This window comes from Maylandia zebra, unplaced genomic scaffold (genome assembly GCF_041146795.1).
Source record: "Maylandia zebra isolate NMK-2024a unplaced genomic scaffold, Mzebra_GT3a scaffold02, whole genome shotgun sequence".
In the NCBI taxonomy this organism is placed as follows: domain Eukaryota; kingdom Metazoa; phylum Chordata; class Actinopteri; order Cichliformes; family Cichlidae; genus Maylandia; species Maylandia zebra.
The window spans coordinates 1,671,299-1,691,243 of NW_027490032.1; the positions used below are offsets into that span (position 1 = coordinate 1,671,299).

Consider the following 19,945-nt stretch of genomic DNA (forward strand, 5'->3'; position numbering starts at 1 on the left):
ATGTTGGCTTCTATAGATCTGGTGCTCAGGGCCTCTGTGCTGCGCTTTAACATGGCCATTTTCTAGACACTAGTAAGATTTCTTCATGTTTTGTCATCTGCCTGTGTGTCAGTGGTAGACTGCATGATTTTGTATGTTCCTGTTCGGTCTCATCTTCAGAGTCACTCCGTCAGCTCATCTTGGAGTATCATCTTCCTGATTTATTCATGGATGCTGTCCTGATGGCTCAGGTCTTATTCCTAGTGTTGTTGCTGTATTTTTAAAAGTGGCACAAATATGAAAAATAGAAATTCCTCAGGAGGAGGTTGATGGATCTTGTGGTGTGTGGTTTTTGTGTGTGTAGCTTTATCTTAAAATGACTAAGAACAGTGCCGATGTTTTTGCAACTGATGGTGGCTTCTCTGTTTGTCTGTGGCATCACTGAGATGGTCGTGTCCCTAACAGGGCCGAGGCAGGAAAGAGAGCAGGGGCGTTCACACAGTTTCACTTCTCTGTTGTTAACGATTGTGATGGTAAAATGAATCATTCCTGTCACACCAAAGAAATGTGGGTACTAACCATTAAGAACTCTTTGGAATTTGTGTTCACAGGTTTTTCAAAGTTACAGGCCCTCAGAGTGCATTGGAGAGGGGGTTAAACGCTCAAATTTTGACAGCATTTTTGATTCCTCATAAATTGATAAGTTATTCACAGAAACATTCACAACAGTAGTCAAAGCTGGCACATTTGTATTTGAGGTTCATTCATGTGCCTCATGAAGACTCTGAAACTGTCTGACAGACGTTTGGGGATTTTTTTTTCTTCACTGTGGTGAAGAATCGTTTTCATCACTTTCCTTTCTTCGTGTTCCTCCTTTGTTCTCTGTCTTCGGCTCTTCCACCTTTAGCTCTCCACAGTTCTGCATCAGCATCAAGCACACCCGTGGTTCATCACCCCAACGTTCCTCCTCACGAACACAAAGTGAGACCAGAACTGTTTGTTTATTCTTCATCGATCTACAGCCCGACCGATCCAACAGTGTCTGTGGAAGTTTTTTGCCTCTGATGTTTTTTACGACTCAAACCTGAGTGTCATTTCTCTTTAGTTCTGATGTCACCGCTGAGCAACACAAACCTTCTGCCGTCACAGTTACTTTCAGCTGCTCACTATTTTACCACAGTGGAAACTTCCACTGTTTTTAACGTTGGCTGATTTTCATGCTAGGTGCCCTTTGTGACACGACGCCCACAGGATTTCTGTCTCTTGAGTGTTGTGGTTCACATTTGCCTAATAAGTGAAGGCTGTTGAAGTGAACTACAACTTTCTAAGTGCCCAGTTCTTTTTTCATTCTTCACTGTAGTGTGACACAATAATAACAATACAATAATTGATCCATGGAGCCTGCTGAAGGTCTTCCTGAACCTTTTCACCCCTTTACTCTTTTTAAAGCTGCAGTTAAACAAAATTGTGCCCCAGTTTTGAGGGATGTTCATGTTTGACTCATTTCACCACAATTCTGTGTGGTATTTCTACAGAAATGTATTTTCATGTTTCATCCCACTAGCTGTTTAATACTCAGACGTATTTGAATTTCTGTTTACCAAAGAAAATAGGCAAATCAGCAGGGTTGGCACAATAGAGGAGGATGTTAGAGACTGAGTGAAGGAGGCAGATGAGCTACTGTGATGACCCCTAATATGAGAGCAGAAGGTTAACCAACTTGAATTCACCTTTATACATCACAGCTTTATTTAACTGTCCACTTTCACAGGCCTGGTTAGCTGGTATCAAGTCAAGTCAAAGAAGTCAAGGAAACCTTAATTTCTCACATGCAAGTTGCCCTACTGTGAAATGGGACCAGTTGTGTATAATATGAGTTCATGTCAATAAACAACTGGGACACTCTCCTGGGACAGACTGGGAAAAGAGACATGTGGACACAGTTCATTTAGGCGAGGGAGTCGGCATGTTAAATAACTGAAATCCTGTTCCACTCTATGTTCACATCAGGAAATGTGGGTTTCATGTCAACGTCAATGCAATGTCAATGGTAACTTTATTGTCCCTAACGGGAAATTGATTTGCAGTATGTCCATACAGAAATATAAAAAACAAACAAACAAACAGGCAAACAAATAACAAATACATCACATACACACACAAAAATAATATAAGCAGAGCAGAAGGTTAACCAACTCGAATTCACCTTTATACATCACAGCTTTATTTAACTGTCCACTTTCACAGGCCTGGTTAGCTGGTATCAAGTCAAGTCAAAGAAGACAAGGAAACCTTAATTTCTCACATGCAAGTTGCCCTACTGTGAAATGGGACCAGTTGTGTATAATATTGATAGGTTTAGTATTGTTGATTGTCATTTATGCTTAGAAACATTTACTCATATATGCTTAGAAGTATATAATCATTTGTAGATTGAAAGAATGTCTCATCCTAAGAGGTGTATAATTAATTGTGTAGTGATAAGTTGTGTGATCTTTAACAGGCTACAGAGGCTTGGTGTGCATTCCTGGAATGCACACCTGCATCTTGGGGGCATGGGAAAAGTTCGCATCTTGTATTATTGTTTTATGGTAGGATTACCGTACCGTTTGTTCTAGTCTAAGTGCTTTTCTGTTTAGATGAACTGCTGGACTTCCTCACCGGGGGGGGGGGGGGGGGGGGTCTAGTCTACCCTCTTCCTGACCAAGGATGTTATATGACCCTTTGATCAGCAGTACCCCCCACACACACACACACACACACACACACACAGGCAAGGTACTCTTTGTGTGTATGTAGACGTCATATGTTAATGAACCTATGCAAATTCATGTAACCTCAATAAAAGGACAGTGGTATGGGAGAACGGACGAGAGCAACTGGGGTCAAGCGAAGGGACGGCGCTCTGTCCAGTCTCTCCCGTGCACGAGTAACATGAAGAACTTGCCTACTTCGTGTCTTGCTTTGCTGTGTAATTATATTGTCTTCAACGTTCCAGCGAATAGGTTTATGCTATAAACCTAACAAATATGAGTTCATGTCAATAAACAACTGGGACACTCTCCTGGGACAGACTGGGAAAAGAGACATGTGGAGACAGTTCATTTAGGCGAGGGAGTCGGCATGTTAAATAACCGAAATCCTGTTCCACTCTTTGTTCACATCAGGAAATGTGGGTTTCATGTCAATGGCAATGTCAATGGTAACTTTATTGTCCCTAACAGGAAATTGATTTGCAGTATGTCCATACAGAAATATAAAAAACAAACAAACAAACAAACAAACAAACAGGCAAACAAATATGTCTGTGAAGGTTCTCAGTCATCCAGGTCATCGTAGTCAAAGGAGCTTGCAAAGAAAAGCATCAAGACTTCTTTAAGTTGCTTGAAGACGTTTCACCTCTCATCCGAGAAGCTTCTTCAGTTCTAAGGTCAAATGGTGGAGAGTCCCTGGTGGAGAGTACATCACAGCTTTATTTAACTGTCCACTTTCACAGGCCTGGTTAGCTGGTATCAAGTCAAGTCAAAGAAGTCAAGGAAACCTTAATTTCTCTCTGCCATCTATAATCCAGTTTTGAGATCCCTTCCCAGACGCCTTAACGCCCACTCACATCCTGGGCCATCTGATCTCAGGAATTCGCATGATAAGGTGGGGCCAGGTTTCACAATGAACTCACCCGAAACTCTGGCTGATTGGGACCCACACCCAGTTTCACACCTTAGCTCAGGCGATTAGAGGATCATCAGGGGGTCCTTTTGTCCCTCTGTGGGGGGTCCCTCCCACTAGGTTTATATCTGGGACTCTCCACCATTTGACCTTAGAACTGAAGAAGCTTCTCGGATGAGAGGTGAAATGTCTTCAAGTAACTTAAAGAAGTCCAGACGCTTTTCTTTGCAAGCTCCTTTGACGAAGGCAAACAAATACATCACATACACACACAAAAATAATATAAGCCTGAGAAAACAACCTAAATTTTATCATCAAAAAAAAAGTGCAACGTGCAGTGGCAACAGCACTTATGGTTAGTGTTATTAACCATGATAATAGAAGTAGGTACAAAAGACAATCTATGTCTCTTTATCTTCACTGCAGGCACTTTGTAACGACGACCTGATGGAAGCAGTTGAAAATCATTAGAGAGAGGATGATCTGAACACAACAGGACAGAGGTGGCCTTCCTCAGCACCTGCCTGTTATAAAAGTCCACAAGCTGGACCTGAGACCTCCCTGAAATCTGACCAGCCACTTTAACCAGGTTGCTGAGTCTGGTCTTATTATTCAAGGACATATTATCATATCAGGCAATGATACAGAAGGTTAAAACAGATTCAATAAAACTTTTATAAAAAAAGAGTCATTTCAGATGAAACATTAAAACCTCTCAACCTCCTCAAATAACCTGAGCCTTTTTAACTGTAGCAGCAAGATGTGGCTCAAAGGACAGAAACTTATCAAGAACAACCCCCAAATACTTATAACTTATAACACAGTTAGAGCAGGATGGGGGGATGTCTTCACATGACGAAACAAACTCATCCACAACAGGTCCATGGGAATCCTCTTCACCGTGAAGGAGGTTTTCAATCACTGTGTCATCTGCATACTTAATGAAATGCCTGTTGGCCTGTGTACTGCGACAGTCATTAGTGTACAAAATATACAGAAGAGGAGAGAGACAACAAGTTGTAGAGTTTTCTCTGTTTGGTCATCAGACTGGTGAGGGTGGTTTTTGGTGTTTACACGTGTTATGACACATTCAGAGTTCAGGTCATGCCATGTGGTACTACAATGGCCTGTGGCTTTCATAGGAAAGAGGGAGGTGAAATGACAGTTTCCTTATTATAGACTGGCCTGTTGTTGTTAACTGTTTTTATGACATAAAAGTGGGGTTAAAACTAGAATTTCAAACTCTATACAAATACTCAGAAAAATACTCAATAGATGATTCTTCAAATCCAACAAAGGTGTGTATGTGTGACCTTTTGACCTTTAGAATAGAATCCAACTTTATTGTCATTGCACATGTCACAAATACAAGGCAACTGAATGCAGTTATTACATTTTCAACTTCACCATGAAGGTAAATCACTGACAGAATAAGAATTTTTGTTCAACTTTATTCCAACTCGATTCAAAATCAGGGTCGATCTTTATCTCTGTCAGATCCACAGTCAAATCCATAGAAACTGAGTTGTTACATTTAAAGTCACGTTCAAATTTGAAGCATTTGGAATAAAAGAAAACATGATTTACAGACATGACATAAACATTTTTTAATGGCTCAACCAGTGCAGGTCACAGAAAGTCCCTGTCACACTGTGGAAACTCTGTTACTCAGCAGCCTTCATTCAATCACTGCATCCTAGCTGACTGACAAGATTCATATCCTGGGCTCACTCAGAAGCAGAGCTGTTAAACTTGTATGTGTCACATGAGCGTAACTTTAAACAGTATTGTGTCCTCCTGTTCTTTGTTCAGAGTTTAGTTGTTTCTCCTGTGTTTAACATGGCTTTGCCCACTGTAGTGTGTGGTTGTGTGATGGAGTACACAGGTTTTTTGAAGGTCAGACTGCAGGCCGACATCCTGAACAGCAGTGATCTAATTCGTCGTGTTTGAGCGCCATCTGGTGGTGAGTTTGGTAATTCTAAAAGGATGACGTGACTTCTCATGAGCATTGTAGTGTGGCTGATGGATGTTAAGCTGACCTTTTCTCCTCATCTGTCTTTAGACCTTTTTTTCCCCCCGATTGAGGAGCAGAGCAGAGCTGCAGGTGACAGGCCTGACATGTCCAAAGGTAAAAGGGACGAGAATATATTTCAAAGGACCTAATCTGTGAGATCTTCAGTTCTTATCTCCTTTAGTGAGAGAGGCGTGGTCCTCTAGTTGGTCGGAGGGTACCTGCACGTGGCGATAATCCCTGACCCAGATGGTGTAGACTGGAGGTGAAGGGCATCTTCAAACTGAATGAGGACTTCTGTCAGGCTTGGTTAGTCTGTGGAGCTGCAGAGGCACAGAGAAGTATGGATCTGGCTGAGGCTGAAGGAAAAACTGAGGTTTGGGAGGAGTTTAATAAAGCTGTGGAACAAGATTTTCAGTGTCTGTTGGTTTCTAGATTTTATTCATTCATTTTGCTCATGACCTAATCTAAAAAATATGTTTACTGACATGTTTCAGCCAAAGAAAACTTTTTCTCTTAATGATGAGAGGTGGAAACTACAGAACTACCACCCTGTAAGAGAGGAAGGAGGAGGAGGGTCTCGCTTGATGCTAGTGTGGACCGATCAAAGTTCAGTAGCACCTACAGATGGAGAAAGTTTCTTCACTTTGGCTGCTCTGTAAGTATGCTGTGATGTGTTTTGGTTTCTGAAAAGGATTAGAAAGGACTCTCACTGTGTTGCTTCACAAACATCCAGTTTGTGAAGACAAAAAGAGAGAAAACCACTTCCTGTTTTCTGCTTCTTCAGTCTGTAGATCGACCAGACTGATGGCGTTGCTGCTTTTTTCCTGAATGTGAAGCTTTAAACTAACCTGTTATTTCTCTTTAGTTTCAACCTCACTGCTGATCTGCACAACAAACCAAGGTCAGTAACCTTCTCCTGTCACAGTTTAAACCTGATATCAGCTACACCGTAATAGAAGCTCTGAGCATTTTTTATATTGTGGCATGATATCATAGTTATTGCGCTAAGCTATCCAGGATCCTGCTGAAAGTTCATCGATGCTACCAAAAGCATAAAGGAAGTATGTTCACCTGAAGAAACGTTTCTAACTTTCTTGGAGGTTCACATTAAAAAAAAAACTGATCAGCTTTGACTGAGCTCACAAAGTTCACCACAGCAGGTCTGCTTTGGACCTCAGTGCTGGCTTGTACTTAATATGCATCTTCCTCACAGCTCGTCTGACTGTGAGTCCCAGCAGCTCTCAGGTCTTTAAAGGAGCCTTTGTGTCTCTGAGCTGTGAGGAGGACGACAGCTCTGCTGGATGGACTCTGAGGAGAAACACAAGCAGAGACACCGGAGCTGAGTGTGGAGATGAGTGGGGAAGATCAGCTGGTTCTTCCTGTGACATCAGTTACATCGACCCACTGGACAGTGGAGTTTACTGGTGTGAGTCCAGAGAGGGTCCCATCAGTAACATGGTTAACCTGACAGTCACTGGTAAGCTGAGTGTGTGGAGTTAGTGTTGATGAAGCTGTGTGTAAATGGATGAAATGCTGTAGTTTGTCTCTGTGTTGAGGTGGATCAGTGATCCTGCAGAGTCCTGTCCTCCCTGTGATGGAGGGAGATGACGTCACTCTGCTCTGTAAAACAAAGACCACTCCCTCCAACCTCCCAGCTGCTTTCTATAAAGATGGCTCCCTCATCAGGAAGCAGCCTACAGGTCACATGACCATCCAGCATGTTTCCAGGTCTGATGAAGGCCTCTACAAGTGTGACATCAGCGGTCATGGAGAGTCTCCATCCAGCTGGATCACTGTCACAGGTGAGGAGCTTCACTCTGATTTCACCTCTTTTTTCATCCACATATTCACCTGAACATGTGAGATTCTCTCTGCAGGCAAACCTACAAACACAACCCTTGCCCATGAACCCTCCTCCCACCACCTTGTGTCCAGAGTTTCCCTCCACCTGGTGGTGTTCTGTCCATACTTCATCTCCACTCTGCTCATGGTATCTTTATATCGATGGAGAGCCACAGGTAACACTCTTAGTCTCTTCAGTTATTTATCAAGCTCAGTTCCTTTTGACTCTTTATACAAATCTCTGATTACACATGTGACAGGAAGTGACCTTATCCCTGTGGTAACAGCACCACCCACCCAAGCTAGGGAGAGACTGGCTGAAGACTGTGATGACATTGTTGGCGTGATCACTGAGCATCACTTCTGAGTTCCTGTTTAATCTGTCAGATTGTGGTCGTCACATCTCTGTGATTGAACAATGTGCAACACCGCATATTTAAACTGGAATATTATGCTTTAATGAATAAATAAATACATGAAGAAAACATGGACCAGTCAAAGACTGAACGGTAGTAATGGAAGTTTAATGGATTTAAAGCACTTACATGTAATCATTCTCCTGTCAAAAGATTCAAACGTTGTGTAATAAAACATGTGACGGTGTGTGAAACACCTGCACCTCTGCAGTCTGCTCACATGTTCATGTTAAACAGGAAACTGAACGACTACAGTGCTGTGGAACATCTGTTAACCACAGGCTAAAAGACTGGTGGTCCTGCAAGAACACCGCCCACTGCTACCTTTCATCTGCAAACACACACTGACTGCAGGATGGGCATTTAGAAACTCTGGCTCAGTTTATATCAGTGAGACAGGCAGTTAAAACTGAACCTGGTGTTGTGTGCTACAAACTTAAATTAAATTACAATCCACGATTCTGTTCAGACCTTTTCTTAGTTGGTTTCTTTATGATTATAATCTCAGGTTTTTGTTACCTTTTCTGAAGTGAAATGAAGTTTCTGTTGGTAGTTTATCTTTAATTCTTTGAGTTCCAGTTTATTCTGTCTCCTCTATATTCTCCTGTATTTTAATGCTAATCTTGGTCTTTTTGTTCCCTTCTTACATTGCTTCCTGTTTTACTTTGATACCCTTTTGTTTCTTGTATTTGATTTCACATCTTTTATTTCATTCTGATGTGATTACCCTTATTAGCCTTTGTGTACTTATAGCTTCAGTCTTCCTTTTTCGCTTGTGTCTTACTGTTTCTTCAGTGCCTTTTGGGGTTTGTGTCCTCGACATCAAATTTGTTTACTTACCTTTTAAATGTTCATTCTGATGGTTTTTCACACTGTAGATTGTAGATCTTCAAAATGAAGTGTACTGTTTGAGATTTGATGTTCTGTTTGTAACCCTCACAAGGTTATCCACTGCTGCTCATTACATGTTTTTCATGGATGTGTGGTTAAGTAATGAGCTCCCAAACAATGTGGCAGAGAGGTGGTTTGGGCTTCTACATTAAATCCTGGTGCACATGTCTGACAGTGTGCGCACTTACTGCTCTGATGTAGATAGATAATTGTGTTGTTGATTATCCAGTGCAGACCTTCTGTAGTTTATGTAGCACCAGATGAAAATGCTGAAACAGCCATGAAAGACTTCACTGACGCCATCAGCAAACTGCAAAGACTCTATCCAGAGGCCTTTGCTCTTGTCGGGTTTTAATTACTGCAGTGTTTGATCTATGCATCTATCAGAATGTTTGTAGTTTGCACTAAAAACTGACCATCAGGTCGCAGCAAACATTAAAAACACATGCATAGATTTCAGTTTCTAATGATTTATGGTGTAGGCACCTGTTAGTCACAACTACTCATGCTGTCCTCGGTGCACGCCTTCGTTTCTTCCTCTGTGAAAGGTTTGGGTGTCATCCTCGACAGTACTCTGTCTTTCAATTCACACATTAATAATGCCACTCGGTCTGCATATTTTCAATTGTGCACCATTAATCAGCTCCGTCCTTTTCTCACTCCACATGCCACTGCCATTCTTGTTCATAGCCGTGTTACTTCCCGGATCGATTACTGTCATTCACTTATTTTTTGGTCTTACTCAAAAATCCATCCACAAGCTCTAACGCGTCCAGAACACTGCTGCTCGTATCATCACCAGGACTCCTTCTATCCACCACATCAATACTGTCCTGCAGCAGCTTCATTGGCTCCTGGTCAAATATTGTATCAATTTCAAAATACTCGTGTACACATTTAAGGCTATTCATCATCTGTCTCCTCCATATGTCTCTGACCTGGTTCAGATCACCAGCCCATCTTGGTGTCTTAGATCCTCTTCTTCTCTTTCTCTCTCTGTCCCCTCTACCCGTCTTGCCACCAAGGGGATCGTAGCTCAATAGTTGGCAGTTTGTCTTATAATCAGAAGGTTGCCGGTTCGAGCCCTGGCTTGAACAGTCTCGGTCGTTGTGTCCTTGGGCAAGACACTTCACCCATTGCCTACTGGTGGTGGTCAGAGGGCCCGGTGGCGCCAGTGTCCGACGGAAAAATTAGGAGGACTTGGAGAGTGTTCATCTGTGACAGGAGGCTGTAGACAGTGGAGTGATTATAGGAAGCATTAAGCTTTCACACGAATCAGAGGGGGGCAGGAAGTAGGTGGTTAAACAGAAAGTAAAACATTAGGCTTGTGACATACAGTTTAGATTATGTCACTTCTCTTGGGGATTTTACAGGAATTCGAGCTGCTTCTGAGAAAATGTCAGAGCAATGTAACTGCACTGAGTGAAGATCAGGATGGCTGTGTTTGTTATTCATTGTGAATGTTTTCACAGTGAAATGTAATTGTTTCACAAAGCAGTGATTGTGTATTCAGGTTGATTCCACATGTAAGATTCACCAAAGAAGCAAAGATTTCACATCATCAGACCCAGATGGATTTTTGGGGATCCATCTCCCAGCCACTTGGTTGTACGCTGTCCTAGCTTGCATCTCATGTGCTGGATAGTCTTTGTGACACCTTTACACAGCCTGCAGGGTCGTGTTGGCTTCTATAGATCTGGTGCTCAGGGCCTCTGTGCTGTCTTTTAGGAATGGCCTTTTTCTAGACACTAGTAAGATTTCTTCATGTTTTATCCTCTGTCTGTGTGTCAGTGATAGATTACATGATTTTGGATCCTCCATCTGACACTCTGTCAGCTCATCTTGGAGTATCATCTTAATGATTTATTCATTGATGCTGTGCTGATGGCTCCGATCTTATTCTTAGTGTTTGGTTCGCTGTATTTGCAAAAATGGCACAAAATATGAAAAATAGAAATTCGTCAGGAGGTTGATGGCTATTGTTGTGTTTAGTTTTTTTATTCCGTCCGTAGCTTTATCTAAAAATGAGGAAGAACAGTGCCAATGCTTTCTGTAACTGATGGGGCCTTCTCCATTTAGCTGTGACATCACTGAGAGGGTCGTGTCCCTAACAGGCCTGAGGTGTTCATACAGTTTCACTTGTCTGTTGTTAACGGTTGTGATGGGCCCATGTGGGTTAAATGAGTCATTCCTGTCACACCAAAGACGTGGGTACTAACCATCAAGGACTCTTTGAAATCAGCTGGGTGTCCCATCAGTAGTCCAAGCTGGCACATTTATATTTCAGCTTCATTCATCGTTTGTTTGCAGACCTTTCAAAGCCTTGTAGTGAAACTAAGATGTGCCCACTGTGTTTTTCTCCTGTGTGTTTGCTGCTTCAGGGCAGAGTCTACATGTGCCTCCTGAAGACTCTCTGAAACTGGGGAATTGTACAGGCTCCAGCCACAACTCTATCACCCTCCGCTAACTTGAACTGGACAACTGGATGAAAATGAATGTCTAATCAACTACAGACTGTTAACTGTTCATTTGTTCATGTATGACTGTGCCTTATATCAGTGTTGATAATTCCTTGTGGTATTTCTACTGAAATTCATTTTCATTTTTCATCCCATTAGACATTTAAAACTGAAATGTATTTGGATTTCTGTTCACCAAAGAAAATCAGCAGTGTTGGCACGTTAGAGGGGGTTAGGTAGAGATGGGGTCAGATGGAGGCAGATGATCTGCTGTGGCGATCCCTAATGAGAGAAGAAGGAAGAAGTAGACGGGTTGTACTGATGCGTGCTCAGTCTTATTTATATACAAAGTTAGATCTCTTCTCCACTCTCTTGTTAACCAGCTGAAAAGCAGCTTTATACATCACAGCTTTATTTAACCTCCACTTCATGGGCCTGGTTAGCTGGTATGATGCTGTTTAGCAAAAAGGAGACAAATACAAATATTTCAAAACAACAGAACAACAGAAACACAACTGATCAAGTCGTTGGTTTTATAGCAACAAAAGACCTCAGCTGACACAGAAATCACAAAAGTAAAGAATAGACCTGCACATGTTTGACTCCTCTTGCTTTTATTTGTATCCAGTGCTGTGGGTGGTTAAGATTCCTGATTGTCTTAAACACTGACATGAAGACAAACGGCTTCTTAAGCAGATGTTTGCTGTGCTTGCATTACTTTCACTTCTGCAAGTGGTGAACATGAGTTCATGTTAATGAACAACTGGGTCACTCTCCAGGGACAGAATGGAAACAAAGACATGTGGACACAGTTCATTTTCAGGAGTCGGCTTGTTTCCGCAGCATTCATGAAAGATAACCACAGTCCTGTTCCGCTCTTTGTTTCACATCAGGAAATGCTTGTTGCATGTCTGAAACATTAATACACAAGCAGAAGAAAGCAAAGTACAACCAAGTCTGGAAGTAGCGATGTTGGCACTGTTGGAGCTATTTGTTCTTTAATTTTATTATTTTGAAATTAGTTAAAGTTTGTTGTTAGTTTACTTATATTTTGGGTTTATTTACAAGTTTTATTTGCAGGTTAATATTTGTTTCAATGGTTTTTTGGGTTTTTTTTTTGGTGTTTACCTTGTTAAGTCAGTCAGTAATAACTGTAGGGCCATTTTTCTATAAATAAAGAGACTGGTATAGAACCAGCACGTACTGGGGTGGGCCTATGGTTTTTTTTACCAGAGCAGGAGAAGCAGCAGGAAGTAAGAAAAAATGGATCTTGATATTGCCAAACTGGATTAATAAACTATAAAAAGTGCAACTTTCAAGTTTGGACAGTGGACTTCTTTTGCCTGCGTACAAAATATTATCTCAGTGCAGCAGTGGTTTGTAGATTTTTAATTGTGGGATGTTTAGTTTATCAAACAAAAGGAATTGCCACTACACTGCAGATAACAGTGCCTCTACTATGTTGTAAATTTTGAGAAGATTACGTGTGCCAAATTGGTGTCAGTATCACCTTCAGACAACAACACCAGACACATTGTATGAAAATTAATTTAAATATAAAGCAACCAGTACCGACTGCCAGATCTCTGCTCTGTGTGCTGGATTCCTGGATTCCCAGAATCTTGGCAGGGAGTTGGTGTTTTTTCGGGTTCCTTATCAAGGCACAGGTCAGACTTGAGTCATCATGTGACACGTCTTTGAAGTTTCGTTTTGTAACCGACTGCTTTGTGTTCTTCACTAATAACTGAAACAACTTTGGCATCTGGGAGTGCATCTTGTGAGGGCATACTGACTTTATGAAGTAGTTCAGCTATTTGTTTGTAATTTTGTGACACTTCCTTTCCTCAAACTGCTGCAGACGATGCATATGTCGGATTCTTAGTAGTTTAGATAGATGGAGGGAGAGGATATCTTTACAAAGTTTTTTTCCAACCAATCTAATTCCTGTACAGTGACAATAAAGGGCTTTCTTGATGTTTTGTCCTCGTCTGTGTGACAGTGGTACATTAGCTACATGATTTCGGATCCTCCTCTCTTTCTGTCCCCAGGTGTCAGAGGCACTCGGCTCATCTTGGAGTGTAGTTTCACATCGTCACGTGTTTTCAGGCTAATACGTTCTCACTCCCAAAGTGTAATAGTGTAATAGTGTAATAGTTGACGCTACTTGTTTGCCCGACACTGCATGAGTCACGTGACAGTACAACAATCAAAACAAAAGAAAGGAGGCGGAGGAACAAACTGCGGCAGCTCTGTGACTTGTGAAAGCAGCGGTTCTTGCACACACAGTCGGGTCTCCTCTTCGATGATATCGCATCTAAAGTGTCGATCTCATTGATCCGTATCTGTACAAGAGTTGGTATCGACATTGCATATATGGATCCTGCACGCACCAATACGTACTTTCTTTAAGCGATTGCGCTGGAATCACTTAAACTACAGGAATGTGGCTCATATCTGTTTTCTTTTTCTTTTTGATGATTTGGACTTCACTATCAAAAGGTAAACAAATAGGAACTGGTTGATATGCGTGTGTGTGTTTTTTTTTATTATTATTTATTTTTGCGCCATCCTTGCAGTTGGAGGATGCGGTCCACTTTCGGCTTCTGTTCTGCTCGCTTCATGTGTGGACGCAGATATTAGCTGTCGGTAACAGACCTGCCAGTTCATCATCATCATCGGTGAGGAACGACTGTTTTCGTAAACTTTGCTGAAATATTTACGAAATGCTTCAGCAAAGTTTACGAAATTCAGCAGATCTGCGTGTTTTCGTGAACTTTCTCAAAGTTTACGAAAACATTCGTCAGACACGATAAATGAACATGAATGAAAAATGAATGTAAACATGCAGGTAACGAGTGTAACCTGCGGTAGGTCTGCGCTCTGTGCTCGGATTCCCAGAATGTGTTTTCACCTGTTGCTGAGTCATCCTGTCACACGTCTTTGGAGTTTCGCTTTGTGATTCACTACTTTGTGGTTTTCAGCGTTGAATGGTTGATTGAAACGACACTCGTGTGACGGACGAAAATATCTTGAAGTGCATCAAGTGAGGGCAGATCATTTTATTTATTCATTTATAATTTTGTGACACTTGTCTTTCTCAGATTGCTGCAGATGATGTATACCTCAGCTTCTTAGTAGCAGACTATTTACATGTGTGAACTGATCACACTGATCACACATTTACATATATTATATTTTCACTCTTGGTTATGTGCGTTTCAGCTGGATTATTATTAATATGATCAACATGGTCTGTTATTGTTTGAAATTAATATAAGTTACAAATACATTCTCTCTGGGTTAGCCTCATTTTATGATTTAGGTTTTGTCCCATTCCAGCCCTGTGCAAGCACAAATGTTTGGCTAGAGTTTAAATTACTTTCAGCAGATCTGCGTGTTTTCAGTCTCACCTGGATGTTGGATGTGTCTGTGTATTCACTCATCACATATGAAACACTTTGACCTTTTTGGGATTTTTCCCCGTAGTTTTCTTTGAGCTGAAGCACTAATGACTGTTCTTCTGTTGTGGTTTAGATCCGGATGAGGTGATCACAGTGAAGCATGGAGAGGACGTCACTCTCCAGTGTTGGGGTTTTACAGATGCTCCCATCGAGCTGCTGGAGTGGAGCAGACCTGAGCTGACAGACTACGTGTGGTACTACAGAGAGCAGCGCTCCTATGAAAAATATCAGCATCTGTCTTACAAAGGCCGGGTGAAGCTGAGAGACCCGGACATGAAGAATGGAGACGTTTCAGTGATTCTGAAGGAAGTCACCTTCAATGATGCGGGCAGATATGAGTGTTTTGTCGGAACGAGGAGAACAAGAGACAAGCGGAGCTCCATCAGTGTCAAGGTGGAACAGACTACTAAAGATACCTCGGGTGGAGGAAACACTGAGAGAGAAAACAGGGATGTTGGAGGGAACATGGAGAGAGAAAAGTGGCGTGTTGGACAGATAGCAGCCATAGTGATTACAGTGATTGTAGCAACCGCATTGATTTTAATGATTGGGGTGGTTGTAGCTGTGGGGGTAGAGCAGGTTCCCTACTAATGGGAGGGTTGGCTCCAGTCTGCATCCTAAATATTTTCGGGGAAGATACTTAGCCCAAGTTGCTCTCAGATGCAGTCATTGGAGTCTAAATGTTAGACAAAAAGCTCACAGAAAAAGTGCTGGTGTGAATGTTTGAATGAGGCAAGTTGTGTAAAGGGCTCACTCTGAGTGCTCACAGTAGAAAAGCATTACATAAGAACCAGTTTACTGTTTAATGTCGTCTCTGTTGCTTCTAACACAAAGACCAGCAGACAAACAAACCCGTGAGGATCTCCTGCAGAGCGATGAAGCTGGAAACGAGCTGCACTGAAATGTCACCTGATTCTTGAGTCTGCTGTTACAGTTTGAGTTGATGGTACAGTCCCCGAAGAGTAAATGAATACAGTGAAAAACATAACTACAGCACAGCTAAAATGCATTTTTTAAAATAAAATAAATAAATATTTCTTTTAAAAACTAATGTTTTGTAGACACATTTGAGCTGCTGCAAAAACAGCTAATGTGGCTCATGTGTTTTTTCCTCTTTGTTAATAATGGTACAAACACTATGTGCTGTATTTGTCACTAAATAGTTTACAACACCATGAGATATATTATTTTATAAGAAGTTAATATATTTTCAAGTGTTTTATACTCTGAGCAGTATGAACAGGGACTCGAATTATTCTGTATTTATTTCCTGTTAAAGGAGGGGAAAAAGTACACAACTGTCAGAATCTGAACTCCAGAAAACTCTTGACTTAAACTGGTTCTGTTAACTGATGAGAACAGTGTGTGCCTCTCTATTGTTTTATATGTATTCCTCTTGACTGTATACATCTCTTCTGATTGGTGCTTATTCCTGATGTGTTTAATTTTTTTTACTCCTGTACAGTTGGCATGCTAAACCTTTAATTTAGTTTTACATGACAATGAAGGGCTATTCTATTTGAGTCTATAAGATGATGCAGGCAGCTCATAAAGCACAGATGTGGATCGTTGTTATTACAGTAGAGTCTGTTTATCAGCTCATCTTTGAGTGTCATCTTCCTGATTTATTCATGGTCGCTGTGTTGATGGCTCAGGACTTATTTCTAGTGCTGGACTGGCTGTATTTATAAATTGGCACAAAATATGAAAAATAGAAACTGCTCAGGAACATTTTGGATGATCATGTTTCATAATACCCCCTGGGGTTTATTTACAGGCGAGGAAGACAGTGCAAAAACGTTTGTAACTGATGGAGTTTTCTCTGGGTGGTTGTTGATGTTTGCATGAGTTATGACTCATTCGGTGTCATGCCTCTGTGGTATTAAAACGGCCTGTGGGTTTAATAGGAAAGAGGGAGGTGAAAATTTAAACTCTCTACGGTTACCCAGAAAAATACTCAATAAATGATTTTTATTGAGTGTGAAGTTTGCTCCCCATCTTTTCCAACAGAGGTGGTGTCAAATGTTTTTGTGACATTTATGCTGCAAAAATAGTTGTTTGTGCTGCTATCCTTTCAGAGATATAAATCAAAGCTTCTAGAGGTCATCTGTAGTCAACTAGCCCCCTTCTTACTGTAAAAAGATTCTTCTTTCTTCTCATATTTTTAAAATAATACCAGCACAAAAGTAGTACAATTGATGGACATCAAATTTGTTTGCTTTGGATAAACGTGTGTATGTGTGACCTTTTACATTTTCATGAATAACTTTAACACAGAAGCAGCACAAACACAAATATTGCAGCACAAACGTTTGACGGCACTTTTGTTGAGTTGGAAGAAGGTGAGGGTCAAGACACTTCACCCGTTGCCTACTGGTGGTGGTCAGAGGGCCTGGTGGCGCCAGTGTCCGGCAGCCTCGCCTCTGTCAGTGCGCCCCAGGGCAGCTCTGGCTACAATGTAGCTTGTGATGTGTGTGTGTTGTAGTGTAAAGCGCTTTGGGGTCCTTACGGTCTAATTAAAGCGCTATACAGATACAGGCCATTTACCATAACTTTTCAGCTGCTCCGCTCCACGACTCCGGAATTCCCTACCTCCTGATTTAAGAAATGTCTCTTCCTTCTCTCTCTTTAAGTCCCAACTCAAAACTTACTTGTTCAAAATAGCTTATCCTGCATAACCTCTCCACTCTGCTATTTTAAATTTTCTTCATGTCTTATGCTTGAAAATGTGTACACTGCTTGCTTTTATGTTGCTTTTATTATTCTGCTGTGTACAGTGTCCTTGAGTGTTCTGAAAGGAGCTTTCAAATAAAATGTATTATTATTATTATTATTAAATATTTAGTCTGCATTGAAAAAAGGAGACAGGGAGGCAAATGGCTGAATTAAAGGGTTTTATTAATGTTTCTATTATTAATTAAATTAAATGAGTCAGGCAACCCATTATCACCTTACAGAGAAAGAAAACAAAACTCAGGAATTGGTCAAGTCCACCACCATCATCCTGGTGCCAAAGAAATCCTCAGTGTGCTTAATGACTACCGTCCCATCACCTTGACCCCCATCATCATGAACTGCTTCATGAAACTTGTCATGCCACATGTGACATGCCACCAGATCACTGGATCTGCTGCAGTTTGCATACCGGCCGAACAGGTCGACCGAGGATGCTATTTCCACTGCTCTTCACCTCTCCCTCTCCCACCTGGACAAGAAAGACACCTATGTCAGAATGCTGTTCATAGACTTTAGCTCAGCATTCAACACCATTATCCCCCAAAAACTATTTGACAAACTCAGCAGGGATGTGGTTCAGAAACTGCAAAGTCGGTGACCCCAGCTACATCAGATAGTTAAAACAGCTGCCAAGATCATCAGAACATCTCTCTCTCTCTCTCTCTTACAGGACATCTTTCACAAGCGTGAGCAAGGCTTCCTGGTGATGCAGCCTCCTCCCACCTCTCACGTGGACTCTTTCTTTTCTTTTTTCTCCTTCCATCTGGCAGACGCTATCGCAGCATCTGGGCCCGATCCTTCAGACTGTGAAATGAGTGGGAGTGTGCTGGGTTAAATCTCACCAACAGGTGGCGCTATTGCTTTGTCTGTTCATAGGTTGCGTTGCGATAACCAGTCGAGGCCTAGCAAAGTCAGAAGCAGGAAATATTTCTCACACGTGCGCTGGTTAAATAGTCATGAATGAACACAACTCAACTTCATCCTTATTTGTGACTTTGTGGAAAACGCTGCCCGTGAGTATTTTGAGTTTTTAACGTGTCTTCAATTATAATTTTTTAGTACTTTACATACAATTGTGATTTTTAGGGAAGTTAATTTTAAGAAACAGGCTATTATGTAACTTCAGGTCTCATTGCACCTTGTTTGTTTTTTACCCCTCAGCTGTAAAACGTTCATGGAGGATTTTCGTGGACTCCCAAGTTTGTAAATGTGATAACTTGAGAGGAATTAAAAATCAATACCATAGGTGTAGCTACTATAAAATCTCAGACAAGTATAACTCTCAGACTGAAGTACATGTTTGTTGATGTCTGTTAGTTTTACTTTACATTTTGAAGGGCCGTCTTAATAAAGTAGCCAGCACACCTGTCACTGGTCAAAGAGCTGTCTGTCTGCTTAGCTGTGATTCACACAGTAGTAGCAGAACAGGAGGAAAGTGGATAGATGCACGTATCTTGGCATTGTTGGAAGTTGATATTTTACTAATAAACCAGTTCAATAAATGTATAATCATAAGAGTATATACCTGAAGCCAGGACATGACTAATAAAATGGATGAAAGCAGGAAGAGTGAATTCTTACTCTTGATTTAACCGGCTAGTCTTGCTCATTGAGGGACAAACGGTTACAGAGGACACACTCGAGGCTTCAACTCACCTGCAGGTGTAACTTTCAGCTTGGTTTCCTGCTTCATCTCAGATCTCTGGCTGTGATCTGTTTCATATGAGATGTGGCACTCATATGTTCCAGTGTCATTAACGGTGACGTTGTGAAGAATGATGGACATTTTTCCACTTTTCATGTTTGGGTCTTCCAGCTCCACTCGACCTTTGAAAGACTCATGCTGGTAGGCTTTGTAAGGACGATCTTCCCGGTAAAAGAAGCCATAATCATCTACTTTCAGGTCACTCTTGGTCCATGCTACCCGTAAGATGTTGCCTTCATGGGGACCCTGACAATCGAGAGTTGCATCCTCTCCAACCTCCACTTCTTTCTCATCTTGGACTAAAAGAAAGGAAAAGAATCCAGAAATACTGCACACCCAAATTATAGTTGGATTAGTGTTGTTGGTTAGTGCATTACAATCATTCTGGACAGGCTCATATTTGCTACTTACAACCAGCACACTGTCACAGCCCCATTTTTCCATAATCCCAAACCTCATTTAAGTAAAACTTTGGGAAAATTTTGGAAATCTGCCAGTAGAAACGATTAAAGGATGTACAAGGAGGTACACCTTTAATGTCCGCAAATCCTCTACGGAGAAAAAAACAGTGATTAAGAGGGACAGCCTAATTGAAAGTGTATTTATATTTCAGTTTGGTGTGATATATATTGGGACATTTATATATAAGAACTATTTCATGATATTTTGTATTATTGAATATTCCAATTTACCTTGTTTGTTATTTTCTTATTTATTGGAGCAACTGTGCGATCCATTTTCACAACCAGCAGCAAAGAGAGGCACTGACTGTTGCA

At 41.3% G+C, this 19,945-nt stretch overlaps 1 protein-coding gene across 3 annotated transcripts; it reads left to right on the forward strand.

Moving 5' to 3' along the window:
- Positions 1 to 5,856: 5,856 nt before the first annotated feature.
- LOC105941397 (low affinity immunoglobulin gamma Fc region receptor III-like) lies at positions 5,857 to 12,141 on the forward strand. Of its 3 annotated transcripts, none has more exons than XM_076881105.1 (6): positions 5,857 to 6,314; positions 6,525 to 6,560; positions 6,873 to 7,136; positions 7,216 to 7,461; positions 7,537 to 7,677; positions 11,190 to 12,141. In XM_076881105.1, exons 1-6 carry the CDS (start codon positions 6,284 to 6,286, stop codon positions 11,273 to 11,275), a joined length of 804 nt encoding a protein of 267 aa, XP_076737220.1. In that variant the 5' UTR covers positions 5,857 to 6,283; the 3' UTR covers positions 11,276 to 12,141. The 3 variants fall into 3 exon arrangements, with proteins under 3 accessions (XP_076737220.1, XP_076737221.1, XP_076737219.1); XM_076881106.1 differs by lacking the exon at positions 11,190 to 12,141 and adding an exon at positions 7,789 to 9,001 and having other exon boundaries at positions 5,859 to 6,314; XM_076881104.1 differs by lacking the exon at positions 11,190 to 12,141 and adding an exon at positions 7,762 to 9,001 and having other exon boundaries at positions 5,863 to 6,314.
- Positions 12,142 to 19,945: the final 7,804 nt, after the last annotated feature.

Coding starts and splice junctions, on each gene's coding strand:
- LOC105941397 (XM_076881104.1), top strand. CDS start 6,284: ATGGAGAAAGTTTCTTCACTTTGGCTGCTCT. Junction 7,137..7,215: donor GGTTAACCTGACAGTCACTG/GTAAGCTGAGTG, acceptor CTCTGTGTTGAG/GTGGATCAGTGATCCTGCAG. Junction 7,678..7,761: donor ATATCGATGGAGAGCCACAG/GTAACACTCTTA, acceptor CACATGTGACAG/GAAGTGACCTTATCCCTGTG.